The sequence below is a fragment of the Neovison vison genome, chromosome 12 (assembly GCF_020171115.1).
Source record: "Neovison vison isolate M4711 chromosome 12, ASM_NN_V1, whole genome shotgun sequence".
Classification (NCBI taxonomy): Eukaryota; Metazoa; Chordata; class Mammalia; order Carnivora; family Mustelidae; genus Neogale; species Neogale vison.
In genome coordinates this window covers 88,464,309-88,483,644 of record NC_058102.1, presented here as the reverse complement: position 1 = coordinate 88,483,644, position 19,336 = coordinate 88,464,309, and the positions used below count along the sequence as shown (strand labels likewise).

The following is a 19,336-nucleotide window of genomic DNA, read 5'->3' as shown; positions in this document are numbered from 1 at the left end:
GGTTGTGATGATGCTCTCAGGACGCAAAGAGCCAGGGAGAGACTGGCAGCCATTCAGGCTGGGGCTCACAGGTGCCTCTGAACAGGGTCACTGTGGATCCAGGGAGTCTTAGAGTTCAAGTCAATGGCTTTGAATTCAGGTTCAGACTCTGCAACTAACGGGATCAAGAGCAAAGTTCTCAAGAGTTCAAGAGTTTCATTTCGAGTCTCATTTCTTTAGTTATAAAATAGACAGACTAAGCACCTGTGTATTACTCTTGGGCCAGAATGAGGTGACATAAACACATCTTATACAACTCCTGGTACAAAGTTCATACTTAATAAACATTCAGTGGAAACAGAATCTTGTCTTCAAATCTTTTTGCTTCAAAAACTTGACTAAATCTGGTCGCTTAAAAGAGGTGTTTAGTGCTGGTGAAGCAATTTGCAAGCTCCAAACTTTAAGGACACCATCTCATAAACTATATGCCAGTTTATTTATTGCCCTAAGGAGAACTAGTTGAAGAGTAGTCTCTGGGAATACACTCTCGGGGCCAGTAAATAAATTGTGGTCAGATCAAGGAATACTTGTTGAATATCTAGCATTTGTCTGGCATGTATTAATGTTGAGCATACAGAGATATATAAATCTGGTTCACTGCCCTGATGGTGACATAACCATAAGAAATGTTAACTGTAACATGGAGAGATACTGGCAACCAAAGAAGATACAGAGACAGCAAAGAGGAGAGTAGGAGTTCCAGGGAGGTCAGGGGAAGCAACAGGTGCAGAGTCATTAGAGGATGGAGTTTACAGGCAGACAAGAGAAAGGGGTGGGCATTGTGGTCAGAGGCACTAGCATGGTGAAAATGAGTCTGATTGCCGGAGTGTGAAGTTACAGGTTGGAAGAGGCCCAGCAGGTGGAGAGGGAGGGAGCAGAGGCGTCTGGGGCTGGGGAGGCAGGTAGCAGCCACATCATAGAGGTCCTTTCAATCTTTTATGGAGTGGAACCTCTTGATCTCAGCTCAGGTCTTGATCTCAGGGTCGTGAGTTCAAGCCCCAGGTTGGACTCCATGCTGGGTGTGGAGGCTACTTTAAAAAAAAAAAATCTGCTATGAAGCTAGGATTTTATGTTTTAGTTTCTCGGGAGAAGCCAACATCTTGGGTGTCAGAGGAACCCAGGTTTGGTCCTCCTCTGCCATTCACTAACTGTTCAACTTAGGCAAAATACTTCGGCTCCATGAGGCTCAGATTCTTTATCAGTAAAAAGTTAATAATAAAAGTTCCTGCATAAACTTGTGAGATTGAAAATTAAATAAGAATTAATTTTATTAAAATTAATTAAAGTTAATTATTTTTAATAATAATTTTTTAAAGATTTTATTTTTATTTATTTGAAAGACAGATCACAAGCAGGCAGAGAGACAGGCAGAGAGAGAGAAGGAAGCAGGCTCCCTGCTGAGCAGATAGCCCAACGCGGGGCTCCATCTCAGGACCCTGGGATCATGACCTGAGCCAAAGGCAGAGGCTTTAACCCACTGAGTCACCCAGGAGCCCCTAGAATAATAATTTAAATAAATTAGATATATTTAAATTTATTTAAATAATAAATTTTAATCTAATATAAATATTAAATTTACAAATGAATAAAATAAAAATTAATATAAACAATAAATTCAAATTTATTTGAATAATAAATTATATAAAAATTAAATAAATAATATTTATTTAATAAATAATTTGATTAATAATTATTAATTATTAGAATTAAATAAGCATTAAATGTAACAAAAGAGTGCATGAGAACTATTTAATTCAGTACGTGCTGCATAGTATATGCTCAAGATAGTTACTGTTATATCAGTGTTACTATTAATTCTCTTAGTATTGCTAGGTTAGATGAGTCTTTCAGAAAGCCTAAGGGAGACTTGAGATAGAGAAGGTCTAATAGCCATCAGATTATTTGATGAACAGGAACTCAAGAGAAAAAGCATTGGCTATTAAGAGATATTTCTACCTTCCAACTTCTATCCTTAGACCCAGAATATTAACACTGATGGCCTCAAAGGACAAACCCTGAAGTCTGAGTGGCTTAACTTAATGCAACAGAGGTCCACTTCTCATTCACAGTCCATGGTGGATCTGGGCAGCTCTCCCACGTGGCTCTCCCAGTGCATGTCTGGGACAGGACACATGGCCTCCAAGGTTACTGGGACAGGGGAAAAGAGAGAAGGAGACATATGGGCTGCTAATTGCCTCATCCTAGAATCAACACATGTCAATGCCCCTCACATTTAACTGGCCGACACGGCCCCAAGCCCTGACCAATCCCCCAAGGAGGCTGGGAAATGAGGAGGAGAGGGAGGATACTTGATAAGCCCTGAAAGTCTCTGGCACAGCCTTCTTCAGTGTAGATCCCCAACATCAGTCACCAGCCAGAGAATTCTTTCCCCCTGAGTGGTGCTGGGATGGTGCAGGCACAGGCGCTCTAGTCCAAGCAAACAACCTGCCTTTGGCTTGAACAGTGTAATGCTGGGCACAGTGCCATAAGCTAGGTCAGGCCACACACCACAGTAATTATATTTCATTTGCCTTCGTGTTTTTAAGGAGATATTGTAAGTCTTCTGGATTTGGGAAATGTTAGTCTATCTAATGGTGAAATAGAACTTGTTATGTGTCTCTTTCTAATTTATTTATTTGACAGACAGAGATCACAAGTAGGCAGAGAGGCAGGCAGGGATGGGGGAAGCAGGCTCCCTGCTGAGCAGAGAGCCCAATGCTGGGTTTGATTCCACGACCCTGGGATCATGACCTGAGCCGAAGGCAGAGGCTTTAACCCACTGAGCCACACAGGTGCCCCTGTTCTGTGTCTCATAAAGTACATTCCTTGAAACCCTGGTTCCTATAAGATATATTTGGCCAAAAAGAGGGCTCTATGATCAAACAAAGGTTTGGAAGACACTGGATTTTTTTTTAAACAATAACAATTACTTTATTTCTGATACTAAAGTCAGCCTACCTCTCCTTTCTTCTCTAGTTTTATTTATTTATTGGTAAAGATTTTATTTATTTATTTGAGAGACAGACAGACAGACAGAGATAGAGAGCATGAGTAGGAGGAGAGGGAGAAGCAGACTCTTACCAAGCAGGGACCAAGCAGCCCAATGTGGGCTGATGCCATGACCCTGAGATCATTACCTGAGCCGAAGGCAGACACTTAACTGACTGAGCCACCCAGGTGCCCCTGTAGTTGTTATTTATTTTATTTTTAAAAATTTTTTATTTATTTTTTACATTTCTTTTCAGTGTTTCAGAATTCATTGTTTATGCACCACACCCAGTGCTCTATGCAATATGTGCCCTCCTTAATACCCACCACCAGGCTCCCCTAACCACCCACCCCCTTCTCCTCCAAAACCCTCAGTTTGTTTTTCATACTCCACAGTTTCTCATGGTTCGTCTTCCCCTCTGATTTCCCCCAATTCACTTTTCCTTTCCTTCTCTTAATGTCCTCCATGTTTATCTTATGCTCCACAAATAATCAAAACCATACGATAATTGACTCTCTCTCCTTGACTTATTTCACTCAGCATAATCTCTTCCAGTCCCATCCATGTTGATACAAAAGTTGAGTATTCATCCTTTCTGATGGAGGCATAATACTCCATTGTATATATGGACCATATCTTCTTTATCCATTCATCTGTTGAAGGGCATCTTGGCTCTTTCCATAGTTTGCAATTGTGGCCATTGCTGCTATGAACACTGGGGTACAGATGGCTCTTCTTTTCACTACATCAGTATCTGTGGGGTAAATACACAGTAGCACAATTGCAGGGTCATAGGGAAGCTCTATTTTTAATTTCTTGAGGAATCTCCACACTGTTTTCCAAAGTGGCTGCACCAACTCGCATTCCTACCAACAGTGTAAGAGGGTTCCCCTTTCTCCACATCCTCTCCAACACTTGTTTACTGTCTTGTTAATTTTGGCCATTCTAACTGGTGTAAGATGGTATCTCAATGTGGTTTTAATTTGAATCTCACTGATGGCTAATGATAATGAACCCCAAAGAAGACATACAAATGGCTAAGAGACACATGAAAAAATGTAGTTGTTTTTAAAATAACTCACCTGTAAAAACACTATATGCTCATATGAGAAAATTCAGAAATATTAAAAAGTAGGAAAAAACCCTCATTTTTTAATGATCTTATTTCCAGTCACCGTCTTTGGAAAGCACTTAGTTTTGTAGCATCCTTTAGAGTAGCTTTCCTAAGTGGTCCACAGTGACGGATTGAAAAAGCATGGCAATGTGATGCCGGCTTCATCTTTCTTTCTTTTTTTTTTTTTTAACCCCAACAGGGAATCCATCCCCACACTTTTTTCCCTGCATGATACCTATTAATCTCCTAAGAACCAGTGTTTCAGGGCAAACAAGAACCTGTTTAATCACAGCATGTTTGCAAATCCTTTCTTGGAGGAGCCATCTGTTCATCTTTTTTGTTGAGCTCTGGTTTCAAGGGTGATATTTGCTGCTTGTCTCCCAATTCAGGGGCTGCTTTCACCCAGTACTAATGGTGGAGTTAGTCATGGGGCCCAAGATGACATAGGAAGACACTGTTAGAGGCAGTTGCCATGAGAAGCCCTCCTCCCAGGCTTCAGCCACCTTTTGATCTGGCCTTGTCCCCATACATCCAATGCCTCTGAAACCTGGACATGCCACTTTGGTCTGTGCCTATAAGAAAGGTGAGCCTGTGGATTCAGGAATTCCTGATTCATCCAGCCTGTCAACTCTCTCACAGGAAGATAAGAAAAGGTCGCCCTTCCTCTTCCTTGACCCTGGGCAGAAGTGGCTTGGTTCTATAGGAATGGGTATCTCAAATTCTTAAGAAGTTTCCAGAAAAAAGGAGACTTCAAAGGCTCCCTTCAAAAGACAATCTTATGTAAGTTTCTCCTATTTCAATTGAAATACTTTTCCACTTTTCTATTCTCAATGACCAGAGTTAATAGACTCTCTTCTGTACTTGTGAAAGAAAACTGGTTAAATTTATGGGTTGTAGGAAGCAATCTCATGAAATAATGGGAAGTACAACCTTGAGTTTCTGCTGGTCGCCCAGATTCACTGACACTGCCTCTTCCCTATCCAGAGGAAATGGACTACAGGGTCTCCCCTGAAGAAGCATAGAGAGCCCACCATCTTTCCCACCCAGGATATTCCAGACTCTTCTATCTGTTCATCTGTGGCTGGCGCCATCTCGATCACTCACCGATGCCTCCCCTCCCCCCCTCCCTCCCAGTCTCATTCCCTGTGGGGTAAACACCTTGGTTGTTATTATGCTCTGTTATTGGTTCAGCTGAGGCTGTGTCACTCAATTACCCTCAGGTGCCACCTGACCCCCCCATGAGGGCTCCAAGAAGAGCCCAGGCCCCAGGGTATACCTGGGGGCACAGCGATGAGCCTTGTCTGTTTCACACTCATCCTGAATGTCCCTGGTGCCGAGGCCAGGGCTGAGCATGGGCTGAGCAGGGGAGGGAAGGGTTAATCCAGGCACCTATTAATCTGATGGTGGAAATGGGACACACACCCAGGACTCAGACAGACTGAGAAATAGGAGTGATGAAATAGAATGCCACCTGGGTACCAGAAGAGCCGTATGGGAAGGGGCTTTTCTGACAGAAGAGGAGAATTAAAGGCAACTTAAGTTGGAAAAAGGAAAGTGGGTTGTATTGGAAAAGATACTTATGAGCTTATTTGGAATGAAGTTCAAGAATCTAGTTTTTGATTTTTCAGGCTGGAGGTGTCTTTCTTGGCCCTTCTCAACTTGTTCTTAATACTCAGTCACATTTTGATCCAGAATCAGAAATGCCAGGGCAACGAATGTTCTGATTGGGGGTTCCTTGGATGGGATGGATGATTCTCTTCTGCAATTAAAGAAAGAGAAAAAACTCAAACTCATGTAAGACTGTCTTCCAGACCACCTTCCTGTACCAGCTCCTCAGGTCCCCTTCCCTTCTTCCCAGTTAGTATCTCCCTCACTTTTATTTATTTATTATAATATATATATATATATATATATATATATATATAGAGAGAGAGAGAGAGAGAGAGAGAGAGAGAACAGAAATGTTTTTCTGGAGAACTCTTTGAGCTTTGGCCCAAAATAACCCCCTCTGCCCCACCACCACACCCACCCCAGCTCTTGTGACCAGATCTCTTACTGGCCTGAACTCTGTCCCTGTGGTGTCTGGCCTTCCCCCAACAGACTGAGAATTCCTTGCAGATAGGCCAGATGTCTCTACCCTCTGGGACTTCCTTCCAGTACTCAGGATAGAGCCGTCCTCTTCTGGAAGTCTGGGGGAAGCAGCAGCTAGCTGACAGGCTAAGGATGATTCTCTGGAATAGTCTTGATCCTGTTCATGTCGTTCTGAAGCAGAGCTGGCCTGGACATCTGCTCCCCTATACCACGCTCCTCCACCTGGTGGGAGGGTGTCTTCCCCCACCCCGGAGCCAGACCCAGTGGAAGCTTCTACCATAGATCTTGGCCGTGATAACCCTAGTAATTGGAGGGCAGCAAGTGGAGATAAGGTAGCCAAATTATTATAATGCAGGAGGTAAGCAAAGCAAATGCAGGGTTCAGGGCCATTTTATAGGGAATTCATGAGGAGTTCAGGGTGGGGGAGACAAAAATCTCAGGGAGGAGTGGTAATTTCCTAAACGGAGAACATAGAGGCCCCATGTGGCTAATAGATGTTCCCGACCTACAAATTAGGCTGCCTGCAGCCGGCTATTTAAGGGGTTAGGGGAGAGCGAGGCAGGCCAGCGGAGCCGCCCTCTGCGCCCCTGTCCCACCTCGCGTCGCGCTCCGCAGCCCGTCCCCCCAGCATGAGCCGCCAGCTGCACCACCGCCCCGCCGGCGAGCGCACAGGCTTCAGCGGCTGCTCGGCCGTCATCTCGGGACGGGTGAGCACCAGCTCCTCCTCGTTCCGGGCCGGCGTCAAGGGCACGGCCGCCTTTGGCTCCAGGAGCCTCTTCAGCCTGGGGGGCAGCCGGCGCCTAGCCCTGTGCGCCGCGGCCGGGCGGGGCGGCGCCTTCGCGCTGGGCCACTGCTCTGGCTCGGGCGGCGGCCGGCTGGGCGGCTTCGTGGGCACTGTCTTCGGCAGCGCGGGGCTGGGACCCGTCTGTCCGTCCGTGTGCCCGCCCGGTGGCATCCCTCAGGTCACCGTCAACAAAAGCCTCCTGGCCCCCCTCAATGTGGAGCTGGACCCCGAGATCCAGAAGGTGCGCGCCCAGGAGCGGGAGCAGATCAAGGCGCTGAACAACAAATTCGCCTCCTTCATCGACAAGGTGGGTCCTCAGATGTCGATTTGGTCCCCAGCTACCAGTGTGCCCAGGGGTACTCCCTCTGCCACTGACAGTTGCTTGAAAACTTGGGCAACCTGGTTATCTTTTCTGAGCTTCCCTTTGCTTATCTAAGTAGGCACAACAGTGGCTCTTACCTCACATGATGATGTGAGGATGAACTGGATGTTTATAAAGGGCTTGGAACAGAGCTTCTCACTCACTCTCTCGACCCCCACCCCATGATTAACAGAAGCCTAATTTTTCCTTCCGGGACAAGACCCTGGAATGGAAGGGGGTGCACCACAGGCAGAAGACATATGGAATGACCCTCTGAGAGTTGGCAATATCAGACAAGGAGATGGGGACACATATCCAGGACAGGAGCACCAGAGGGATACTGACCAGGGAGTATCTCAGGACATGATGCTTGGTGAAGGGAAAGGACTTAAAAGGTAGGAAGTGGAATTGGGGGTATAAGCCAGGAAGGGTTCTGGATGAGATGAGAGAAAAGGACCAGAAAATGGAAGGGTAGGGCTATTGAGGAGGGCCTGTCAAGTTACACGTGTGGATTTTTTTGTGTGTCTGTGGGGAGGGGGACATGCAGGGTTTAAAAGGGAAGATATTCCTGGTGACTCAGAGGCAGTGACCCCAAAGGATAGAGAGCAGAGAAGGAATAGGTTTCTATATCCAAGCCTGGGCAGAAGATCTAGACCATGACTCACAGGGGACATAATCCAGATAAAAGCTGACATTAGTCAGTGCCTGGTGCTGTCCCAAGGGGTCCTCATATATCACACGTGACCCAAGATTCTGTCATCATTCTGCTTCGTGGATGAGGAAACCAAGACAGAGGGAGGCTAAGAAACATGCCCAGGTTGATAGAGCAGCAACAGCAGATTGTGTCCCTTACCACTGTGCTTGGTTGGGAAGAGGAAGGGAGGTGGACAGAGGTGAGAGGGCAGGAGTAGAAGAAACAGAGCTGCTATCCCAGGGGGCAGGGTTCATTTTCCTCTTCAGAGTCTTTTCTTCCCCCTCACGTTCCCTTCTCTCCCTAAAGCTAGAGAAAGGGAAGAAGAGGAAGGCTAGTGAGTAGCAGAGGCTTGAAGTTTCTGAGTCCAAACATGTGAGACCTTTTGTCAAGTATGCAGGAACCTTGTAAAGCGATAACCCACTTTGAAATGAAAACCAAAGAAACCAGCCAACCAAGAGCAACTGAGGTTGCACCTAAGAGAGGACAGGTTAACCACCAAAATGACCTCCCATCCTATTCCCCCATTACTGTTTCTCCCTTGGTTCCCATCTTCCTTCACTCTGAAAACCCCAGCATTTACAGCAAAAGAAGCTACCTGCATCACATGATAACTCATGGTGGCATTCATTGATAGCATTGCTTAAACCTACCTCCTTGATTTCTTTTAGACTGAGTCTTATTTCTTGTCTTGGAGACCCAGATAAGCACATCCTCATGGCTGAATCTATTCTCTGATGCATCTTGCTCTTTCCTGCCTCCCACTGTAGGATGACTGTATCTGATTTTGGGGGCCCTCTCCCCACTGTTGAGAGGCAACAGCGTGGGGATTCTGGGCTATGACTACCTTTGGGTCCCAGGTGCGGTTCCTGGAGCAGCAAAACCAGGTATTGGAGACCAAGTGGAACCTACTACAGCAGCTGGACCTGAACAATTGCAGGAAGAATCTGGAGCCCATTTATGAGGGCTACATCAGCAACCTGCGGAAACAGCTGGAGACCCAGACAGGTGACAGGGTGCGGCTGGACTCAGAGCTGAGGAACATGCAGGATTTGGTGGAGGACTACAAGAAGAGGTGAGTGGAAAGGCAGAGAATCTGCCCCTGGAGGGTCTTGACTACAGATGAGGTTTCGATTTGGAGTCAGCATTTTTGCCTTTTTCGATCCCTTACTATAACATTTGCTATTTCCTTTTCCATAGGGGAGCTGGGGAGATCCAGACAGGTTGAGACTTAGGAAGAGAAAAGATCTATCTAGGGTGGTGCCCTGAATTTCTAGGAAATGGTGTGCCCAACTTTTAACATTGGAAATGGAGAAATGGGTACAGGAGAGTTGTCTCAAAACCAGATGGACAACCCAGATGGCTTTGTAGCTCCTCCTGCGTGAGGTCTTCGTGGGAGTACCTAGAATGTGAACCATAACCCCGATCCCAGAACAAATCCTAAAGCTAAGCAAATAAAAGTTTTGAAAAAGTTTTTTTCCAATTTATTTATTTTCAGAAAAACAGTATTCATTATTTTTTCACCACACCCAGTGCTCCATGCAAGCTGTGCCCTCTATAATACCCACCACCTGGTACCCCAACCTCCCACCCCCCCGCCACTTCAAACCCCTCAGATTGTTTTTCAGAGTCCAAGATGGGATAGGGAGGGAGACAAACCATAAGTGACTCTTAATCTCACGAAACAAACTATGGGTTGAAAAATTTTTTCATGTTGAGGTGTCTTTGTGCTGCTGAATCCCACCATTAAAGAGAAAGATTGAAAATGGACTTGAAACCAGAAATAATTTCTCCTGGATTTGAGCCAGTGAGGAAAGCATGACACATCCCGGCTTAGCATGATCTGATATTTTGGAAGTTTGCTTCCAGGTGCCAGGATTTTTAGGGAAAGATAACTTCTTCCACAATTCAAGGGGATGGAGTTGGTTAGAGCTGAGCGATTTCTCTTGTTCCACGTTCAGTCTGCCGGGCCATCCCTATTCTGAACTACCCTCAAGTGGAATTCTGTTCCGAGTCCTGAGGGAAGAGGTGGCATGGTCTTTCACCTCAGAAAACATCCAGTTTGGGACAGGCTTGACAAGCACTTTCAGAGAGCCCCCAGGAAGTGAAATGAATCCAGTGTGGATTGAGATTGAATGGCATTCAGAGGGAAATTGAAGCCTAAATCAATCTCAGTCCACACTGTGAATACAGTGTGGAGCAAAATTCTGGAAAAAAAAAAAAAAGAGGGGGTTTCCAGGCACAGCCCAGATGTCAGGTTGGAGGCCGCCAAAGGTCTTGCTGCCTCTGGAAGGCCAGGTGTTCTGGAAATACCACTCAGTTGAGCTGATGATGGGTGAGCCTCCTGGTTCTCTGTGGACTTCAGTTTTAATATTTGTAAAATTCAGAAACTGACACTTGCCTTACCACCTAAAAGAGCTGTTGAGATAGTAATGCTGTTACTAATGTATTATCATCATCTCTTTAAAGAACCGAAGTTCTAGGCAAATCTAAGTGATGTCACTGGGATCCTAGCTTGACAAGCTTTATGACTTTGGAAAAGTCTTTGCCTTGCTTATAAAATTGAGAGATGATAATGATAGGATCTACTTGATAGGGTTGCTGTGGGGTGAAATGAAATAAGGAAATGAATTAAGAATTGTTATAAAATCCACCTAGCTGCAAACTAAAGGCAACATCTTGTACAATAGGTTATTGGAAGCACTGAGGATTAAAGTGGTGAAGATTTGATATAATTAATACATCTGTGCTCTAAGACAAGCAAAATTAACCTGCACTTTGTTATGGCTTAACTTTTAATTGTGCATCATAATGTATTTTATAAATCATGAGTTATTGATAAAGCCAATAGTACTAAAAATGTATTGATTTTCTTTATAAATGTGTATGTCTGTGTATGCTCTGGTGTTTAGTCTCTAGAAGTAAATAATGAAAAATTACGACAAATAAATGTCATTAATTTGATAGCCATCATGACCAAACTTTTTCTGTGTGTTTTATGAAACAAGAAGGTAAGCTAAAAACTAGTCTGCAACTAACATACGCTCTTATTTATTAACAGGAGGAAGAAAAATGTAGTATTTTCTGAGATAATAGGAGATAATGATAATTATAATAGAAACAACCCTATCATAATATAATTTGATACAAGAAAGTATTCATTTACCTTTTAAATAACACACCTGGAATCTGAGATAAATCATATGAATTGTTTTCTGTGTGTTCTATCCAGTGTAACTAACACAATTTGGCAGTCTCAGAAAATGTTCCAGTTGCATTTCTAAAATAACCCACTTCGTTAACCTGTACTGTCATCTGACAGGGCTTTCCCCCCTTTGGCAGCCAGCCGCTTGCCTTAGGAAGGAGTAAGAAGCTAAAAAGGATAGCTCACATGACAGGGTATGGAAAGAAACCAGTTGCTAGCATTAGTTATTTCTTTCCAGGGTTCTATTTCATTTCCCAATGCAAATATCCTGCAATACATTCTTTGACAATAATAAGAGTTGGAATAGTGAGGTCTGTAAGGGATCAATACTCCCATCTCCCCAGTCTACAATGTATCTGTGTGAAGAACATCCCGGCCCTATCCAAACATCTTGTTTCTAAGACCTTGCTTCACCTGGAACAGAAATATGTATAAAAAACAAGCAGAACATACAACTCAAAGGTCGGGATAGTATTTGTTTGGTGTCTGAGAGGTTTTGCACCCTGGGCTATGCACTGTACTAATTAATGTCCCTGTTGGGAGAAGGGGTGTCTTTCTGCTGTCACAAGGGAGGGGTAGTTGTGAAAGGGATGAGGGATGGTGGAAGCCCATCACAGGTGCGTTCCTGGGCAGAGGCATTGTAGGGTAGGTTATATGTGAACTAAGGAGCTGCACATTGATTCCTTTAAACCTACTCTGGTCAAGGTCCCTTTTGATCATTGTGCATACCCCAGCGGTGCAGGAACTCCAGTGTGGAGGTCACGGCCATGCAGCTCTTGGCAAGCCATGCTCACTGACTGCTCAGCGAGTGTTTGCAGAACTGAATTATCCCAACGACAATGCCACCGCCTCTCTCTTGCCGCACACAGGTACGAGGTGGAGATTAACAGACGCACAGCTGCCGAGAATGAGTTTGTGGTGCTCAAGAAGGTAAGGGGGAAATAGGGAGGGCTGGAAGAAACCTGGAATCTCCCTGAGTACCTGACACGGAGGTGTTGGTAGGCTGAGGAAAGGGATTCCGTGGGTCACTCAGTCCCTTGGGCAGGGGTGGCTGCGGTTCTCCTTTCCCAGTTCCTCTGTCTGAGTCCCCTTGCCTGGGATGCGTGTTGCTCCCAGAGTCTGCCCGCTTAGAATCCAGACGTTCGGCATACTCCTGGCACGGCCATTGCCCTGCACATCGGTTGGTCTGCTCTCAGCAACTGGGAAGCACAGGGTGAGGGGAGTGGCGAGAGCAGGGAACCCGAGTCTCCTTACAAAGGCAGGGAGGGCAGGGGAAGGCAGCTGGCTCCTCTCTCGGTCCCCCAGGATGTGGACGCCGCCTACATGAACAAGGTGGAGCTCCAGGCCAAGGTGGACTCCCTGACGGATGAGATCAAATTCTTCAAGTGCCTCTATGAAGGGGTAAGGATTCCACGGAGCTCCTGCATGGCCTGCTTCTCCCATGAGTGGCTCCTGTCCCTTGGCCTGCATGGATGTGTGGACCAGAGGCTGGCAGCTCCGTGCAGCTGATGTTTGCGGAGCAGTGAGGTGGGCTCTGAGGAGGCCATGAAGAAGAAGGGATGATTCCTGTCCCCTAGGAAGTCACAGTCTGTGGCTGACGCCTGGGAGAGCAGAGGAAGGTGTAGGGAATTCTGTCCGAGCTGTCAGGGAAGATTCCTGGGGAAGGATGAGGAAGATCTCAGGGGTGCTGAGAAGGGCTTGGCGTGCAGCTGAGGGAGCGCGATGAGCACTCTGAGCTGGGTCAAGTGAGTGGGGCCTGGAGAAGCGAAGGTGGTTGGCGACTCCGGAAGGGCTCTGCGGGCCACCTAAGGAGATCAGACTTAATTCTTCAGATGAAGGGTGGCCGTTGCTGCAGAGCGTGGAACAGGAGTGGTAGCAGTCCTGAGTGCAGGATGGAGAGGGGGGTCCCACACTGGGGCTGAAAGCCAGATGCGGGCACCTCGCTCTCGGCAGGCAGCGGCATTGGCGGGCTCTGCTGAAGGTGGAGTTCAACCACCACGGAAGGGCCTCAAGAGATTTGCCAGGGAGGGTCAGGAGAGGGGCTCCCCTCGTGGAGACCCTCTAAGTGGCTCCACTTCCCTAACTGTTCTCCAGGAGATCGCTCAGATGCAGTCCCACATCAGCGACACCTCCGTCATCCTGTCCATGGACAACAACCGGGACCTGGACCTGGACAGCATCATCGATGAGGTCCGTTCCCAGTACGAGGAGATCGCCCTGAAGAGCAAGACCGAGGCTGAGGCACTGTACCAGACCAAGGTGGGCTGCATGCCAGGTGTGCCGAGGCCCAGGGACCCCAGCTGCCTCTCTCTCCTCATGCCTGCCTGCATGCGCGTGTGTGGTGTGTGTACCAGGCTGGGTTGAGACCTCCTTTGTATTGGAGTTGGGCCTCGTGGAAATGTCTCCCTCTGTGGGGCCGAGAGGTCCCTCACAGTCTTGGCATGTGCTGGGGGCATATATGGGCTCAACCCTCGCCCTGCAGTTGCCCTTGCTGACAGCAGAGGCCACACTAGCCACAACCCTGGGGAGACTCTGACACTGTTTCTGTGCATAATCCCTCTATCCTGGCTTTGTTTCGTGTTTCCTGCTTTGTCAAAATGAGGAGGGGATATTCTACTTCCACCAAGGGTTTCACATTTGTGAGCCCGAGGATCCTACTGAGCTGGGTCAGGGCTTTCTTGTCGAGAAGGAAAAGGTGGTTCCCCCACCCACTTCCCTCCCCTCTCCTCCTTCCCTTCCCTCCCTCTCTACTGTGCATTTGTTGCTCAGGCAATGAGAACAGCATGTGGTCCTCCTCCCACTCCCCATGTTCAACACCCTTAAGAGGCGAATTCCCAACTGTGCTGGGCTCCTCTTCTCTTGTCCCCCAACCTCAGATCCAGGAGCTGCAGGTCACCGCAGGCCGGCATGGGGATGACCTCAAACTCACCAAGGCTGAGATCTCAGAGCTCAACCGTCTGATCCAGAGGATCCGCTCCGAGATAGGGAATGTGAAGAAGCAGGTGGGTTCCGTGAAATGAGTCAGCTAGTGGGTTTATTGTGCACCCAAGGTATGAGACTAAATGCAGAACAAGGACAGGGCATAGCCCCTCCTTAGGGCATGTGTAATCCTTCAGGAGGGAACAGCCCAAGCCCACATAGAAGGGCGAAGCATTCCACCCACTGTGCAGCCTGCTCCCTAAGGATCCCGACTGGCCAGAACGGAATGCAGACCCCAGTGAGGCTTCCTGCAGGAGGTGGGATGCATGGGCGGGAAGGAGAGGGGTAGGGGTCCTGGTGAGGGAGCCAGCAGGAGCAGTGGGTCCAATGTGGACACCGCATGGCGTGTGTGCAGGGAGGAAAGACACCTACCCCAAGCAGAAGTTCCACGATGGCTGGGGTGGCAGGTGGCAGGACATCACTACATAGGACGGGCAGGTTAGGGGCACCTTCGAAGTGGGGCAGTGGAGTTTAGACCCAATGCAGGAGGTTAAAAGGAGCCGTTTGAAGGTTTCACTTGATGAATCCATGCTGGAGGGAGAGCCCAGCCACGGAGTTTAGAAGAGGGGAGGAGAGAGAGCCTCCCTTTGTTGGCTTGGCCCAGGGCTCTGCTCTGTGTCTGTCCATCCCCGTGGCTGTGCTGTGTGTGGTGGCCTGGCACTGAGTGACCCCATGACCCTGGGTACAGTGTTGGTCTCACTGATGTTTCTGATGCAAGCAAACTCATGAATTTCCCAGAGTTTGTGGAGGTTGGCATAAAGGCTCTGAGCTTTCCAGACAAGTCAAGTGGCCCTGTCTCCATGTTGTCTTCTTCAGTGGCCTCTCCCTGGCCTGTGCGCGCGCGCACACACACATGCCCCACATGTATATGCAGACACATGCACACACATCATCTCTGTGCACCAGGCTCATGGTGAGGGGAAGAAAAAAGACCTCTTAAATAAGAACTCGTGGTGTTTTCATTTAATTAAGTTCTGCATAAATGAAAGAAAAACACAAGGTGTTTGAGGCCGCCCTCAGTATCCAATTATAATATTTATCTAATAAAATGTTACATGTTCACGGTTGGGTGAACTTATTACTAGAAAGTGACTGTGATCAGAATGCCATCAGGGAGGTCAGGGAAGATGTCCTCCACGGGGAGCCAGTGGGGTTCACTCTTGATTCTTAGGCCCCATCGCAGCTCCTACTGAGGGCCCCCAGCCAAAGTCATTTCCTGCCCTCTGGCTTTTCCACTGAAGAAGCGTATAGTGTCACCTGCAGACCCTCTTGGCATTCAGTGATCCCAGAATCCATGTGATAATTGTTCCCAAGCGTACCCAGATTTCATGCCCTCTCACCTCACGCCACTTTCACAAGACCCAGGAGTCTCCCCGATTCACCCTGTAGGACCTCGGTCAGTGAAAAGGAGCAGAGCACAGTTCGATAGAATTCAGGTCACAGAGTGTCTGGACATCCCCTGAATGATTAGACCTCCACGGTCCCGAGGACGGGACATGGCCTTCTGTGGCCAGACAGCTGGGTCCTAGGCATCTCTGCAGAGGCTGTGAACCACTCATCCAGACACTGTGGGTGTTTGCATGGTGGGGGGCCTGCCTGGCAGAGGGGGAGGCACCGGCTGGGCAATAGTCTAGAATTCTGTCTAGCCTTGGGACCGGCTGCTCTCCTGGGGGTGAAACAAATTTGACTCCAGTGGAAGGGGACACATCAGGAAAGAGAAGCCATATTTAGATCCCACCAAGACTTGGCCAAGTGATGGGAAAAACCTCCCAAGACTAAAAGACTCAAGAAACCCCTGGCACCTTCTCATGGACATAGCTGAGAGCCCCATCCCCAACTTCATACTGCAAGTTCCCTTCCCACCTAACAGTGGGTGTCTGTAAGCTAGTGAGACCTGTTGTTCACAAAAGTATCTTTTGAGAGTGTTGCCCCATACCAGGATTCTCTGTGGAATTTTGGGAGCTAGTCTCCTTGTGGCAGGTTTATTGGACAGAAATTTTATTAGTAGTAACCTTTTTAGTATCCCCCCCTTTGTTATCTTTCTTTCTCTCTCGTTTTTGGTTTTTGTTTTGTTTACAATTTACAGGATCTCTCAAGACAACCTCACCTGTGGTGCAGAATTAAGCTAGTTACCCCAAAAGTTTTCAAGGGTGGCATCAGAATCTTGTGGCCAGTGTTACAGACTGGGAGGAAGAGGACAGGAGCCACAGGCCCAGGAGGCTCCCCTTCTTGGTGCCTTTTGTCTCTCTCCCAAGGGAGGGAAGGGCCATCTTCATATGACAATGCATGAGTGGAGGTGAACCGTGCCCGGAGATAGGAGAAGGACAGATTCATCTCTAGCGATGTCCCAAAGTGGAGAAACTAGGAGGACCTTAATGCATTCACTATCAGTCAGGACCAAATGAGAGGGGATGTCTGGGCAGGATCTCAGAATTGTGTTCTGACTCAAAGCGCTAAATGCATTTGCCCCTCAGTGCTCCAACCTGGAGACGTCCATCGCCGATGCCGAGCAGAGGGGCGACTGCGCCCTGAAGGACGCCCGGGCCAAGCTGGACGAGCTGGAGGCCGCCCTGCACCAAGCTAAGGAGGAGCTGGCCCGGATGCTGCGCGAGTACCAGGAGCTCATGAGCACGAAGCTGGCCCTGGACATGGAGATCGCCACCTACCGCAAGCTGCTGGAGGGCGAGGAGTGCAGGTAGGGGCCAGATATCTTTTATTTGGAGCAGTTACCTCTTTGCTTTAGGAAGACTGAAGGCAAACAGTTTGGTGTTCAGGTCCTACTGGGTAACAACCTTATAGGGAATGAGTTTGACAAGGTACAACAGGAAAGACCAAAGTTAGACTGCAGGAAGGACTGCATTGTCAAAATCCCAAAGAGGAGGTGGGAGAGGAAATATGAACATCAGCAGCTTTGGAGAAACAGAGTCTCCCTGGCCCTTTGTGCTGCATGCTTAGGGAGGTGGGGGGAGGGGCAAGATGGCTTCCAAGAGTCAGCTAAGTGTAAGGTCACTCCGGCAAAGCCTGGGACCCAGCAAGCAGGTGGACTCATTCCTCTTAATTGTGTGAGACCACTGACATAATAAAGGTGAGCAGGGCCTCCACAATGACCCCACCCATCAGATCACCCAGAGCCACTCTGATGGCTAGGGAAGTGAGCCTTCCCAGCAGATGTCCCGCTGGAGTGTGTGTGGTGGTGGGGGGAAGCCCCCCACACACACACCCCAAGGAAGGATGAGGGGGACGGTGGCACCTCTGTGACCCCCTGGAGAGAAGCCGTCCTGCTTTACAGAGCATTTACCTGCCTTTCCTCTCTCTCTCCAGGATGTCTGGTGAACATCCGAATTCTGTGAGCATCTGTAAGTACCTGCAGGACCAGGTTTGGGTGTGGTCACCTTCCAGAAGTCTGAGCCTCCAACTCCATGACACTAGAGGGGGTTCAGGGAAGGGTCAGAGGCAGCAAGAGGGAGCTGGCTTGAATCACCGATGAGAAGCAGTGATGGAGAAAAATAATACCATGAAATACCAAAGTACAGCCTATAGAGAGATCAAAGGATATCTAACAGTGTATCAATCCAAAGTCTTCTTTAAAATGAGGCTTACTGGCCACGTTGTATTTCTCTTGAGGCCAGACGGAAATCAAGGCTCCAGCTTGCAGTAAGAAGGAACTGGAGAGTCAGAGGGACCGAGGGCGGGCCATAACAGCCTTCTGTGGACTGAAAAGCTAGAGACAGTGCAGGTGCAGAGGGAGGCACTCTCCTAGGAGAGGGGGTGTCGGCCCGCAGCCCCTTCCACGGGGACAGCACCAGAGGCCTCCGTGAAGGGCCTTGGTTCATATGGCCTGTCCTGTGGGGGAGGTTCACTGAAAGAGCCTACAAAGGCTCCAAGTCTGATGCTGGTGGAGGGACACAGACTAACGGGAGGTCAAATACATGGGGCCAAATCCTTGAGAAATGATCCATACTGCCAAAAACCTCCAAGGACACTGAAAGGCCCAGCAGAGGGACTCTGTCTCCACAGGGCAGGCACTGAGGGAGTGGGCCGGGATGTCTCAGAAAGACCCCCAATCCTGCATCTTCTCTCCCCTGTTTCAGCTGTCATCAGCAACACGGGCGCAGGGGCAGGGGCTGGCTTCAGCATGGGCTTTGGCACCTCGAGCAGTTACAGCTTCAAGCCAGCGGCCATGGACGTCAAAACCAAAGGCAGCTGTGGCAGCGAGTTCAAGGATCCCCTGCCTAAGAGCTCAGGCGGCAGCTGTGCAGCCAGGAAGGCCTCGAGGTGAAGGGCTGGCGGTGACCCTTGGCTCTGTGAGCAGAAAGCCACAGGGCCCAGATGTTCCCCCTGCCCCTGCCCTGTCCAGGCCAGGAGGTGCTTCCTCTGTGGCCGCAATCCCCGTGCCATCCCCTAGCCCTGTGGTCCTCCACGCGGTGCATGCTGTGAGGTGGGAAATCCCATGGGGGGTGCTCCCGGTGACCTCCCCCTTGGCTGTTTTTCACTGGGTCACTGCCCCCAACACAGAGATAACACCGCTATGTGGATGTCTCTCTGCGGCCAGTGTGAACCCCTTTGTCCCCATGCCTTTCTGTGGCCGTTGCAGCCCAGGGGCTCTCTTTGTCCTCTGCTTTGGGTCATGTCCAGTTCTCTGCTTTTCCTGCAATAAACAATCAGAGCCATTGGATTCTCAGTGTCAAATATGTTGCCCAGGATGTCAGCATCCACAGCGCCCCTCTGCCTTTTCTCCGTCTGACTCTTGCCTCCCTCTGGGTCTCTGGGTGGACACGAGTCTCCATCGTCCCGTTCTGGCCCAGTAGGGACTGGTGAGGGTCATTCCTGGTCAGCGGTTGAGTTTGTTACTGACATGCCTTTGGGCAGCTTGGGGCTTCCTGGGCACTGGGCCACCAGTCCACACAGTGCGAGGTGTGTATGTAAACTCTCAGTGAGCAAGGAGCTGGGGAATGCCAGGATCAGGCATGGGGGTTTTGGGGTGTCTTCCCCCATTACTTCTCGAAAGTACCCACAGCCCCACACTAAGCACCTCTTTTTCCAGAGTGGTCAGTCCCTCCTTTTCCTTACCTCTTGGCTCTCC

General features: G+C 48.6%; 1 protein-coding gene across 2 annotated transcripts; it reads left to right on the top strand.

Annotated features, from left to right (window-relative positions):
• The first annotated feature begins 6,862 nt into the window (after positions 1-6,862).
• Positions 6,863-18,813, top strand: LOC122892550 (keratin, type II cytoskeletal 72). Of its 2 annotated transcripts, XM_044229199.1 has the most exons (9): positions 6,863-7,324; positions 8,930-9,144; positions 12,144-12,204; positions 12,580-12,675; positions 13,369-13,533; positions 14,151-14,276; positions 16,728-16,948; positions 17,575-17,609; positions 18,345-18,813. In XM_044229199.1, exons 1-9 carry the CDS (start codon positions 6,863-6,865, stop codon positions 18,530-18,532), a joined length of 1,569 nt encoding a protein of 522 aa, XP_044085134.1. In that variant the 3' UTR covers positions 18,533-18,813. The 2 variants fall into 2 exon arrangements, with proteins under 2 accessions (XP_044085134.1, XP_044085135.1); XM_044229200.1 differs by lacking the exon at positions 14,151-14,276.
• The last annotated feature ends 523 nt before the right edge of the window (positions 18,814-19,336 follow it).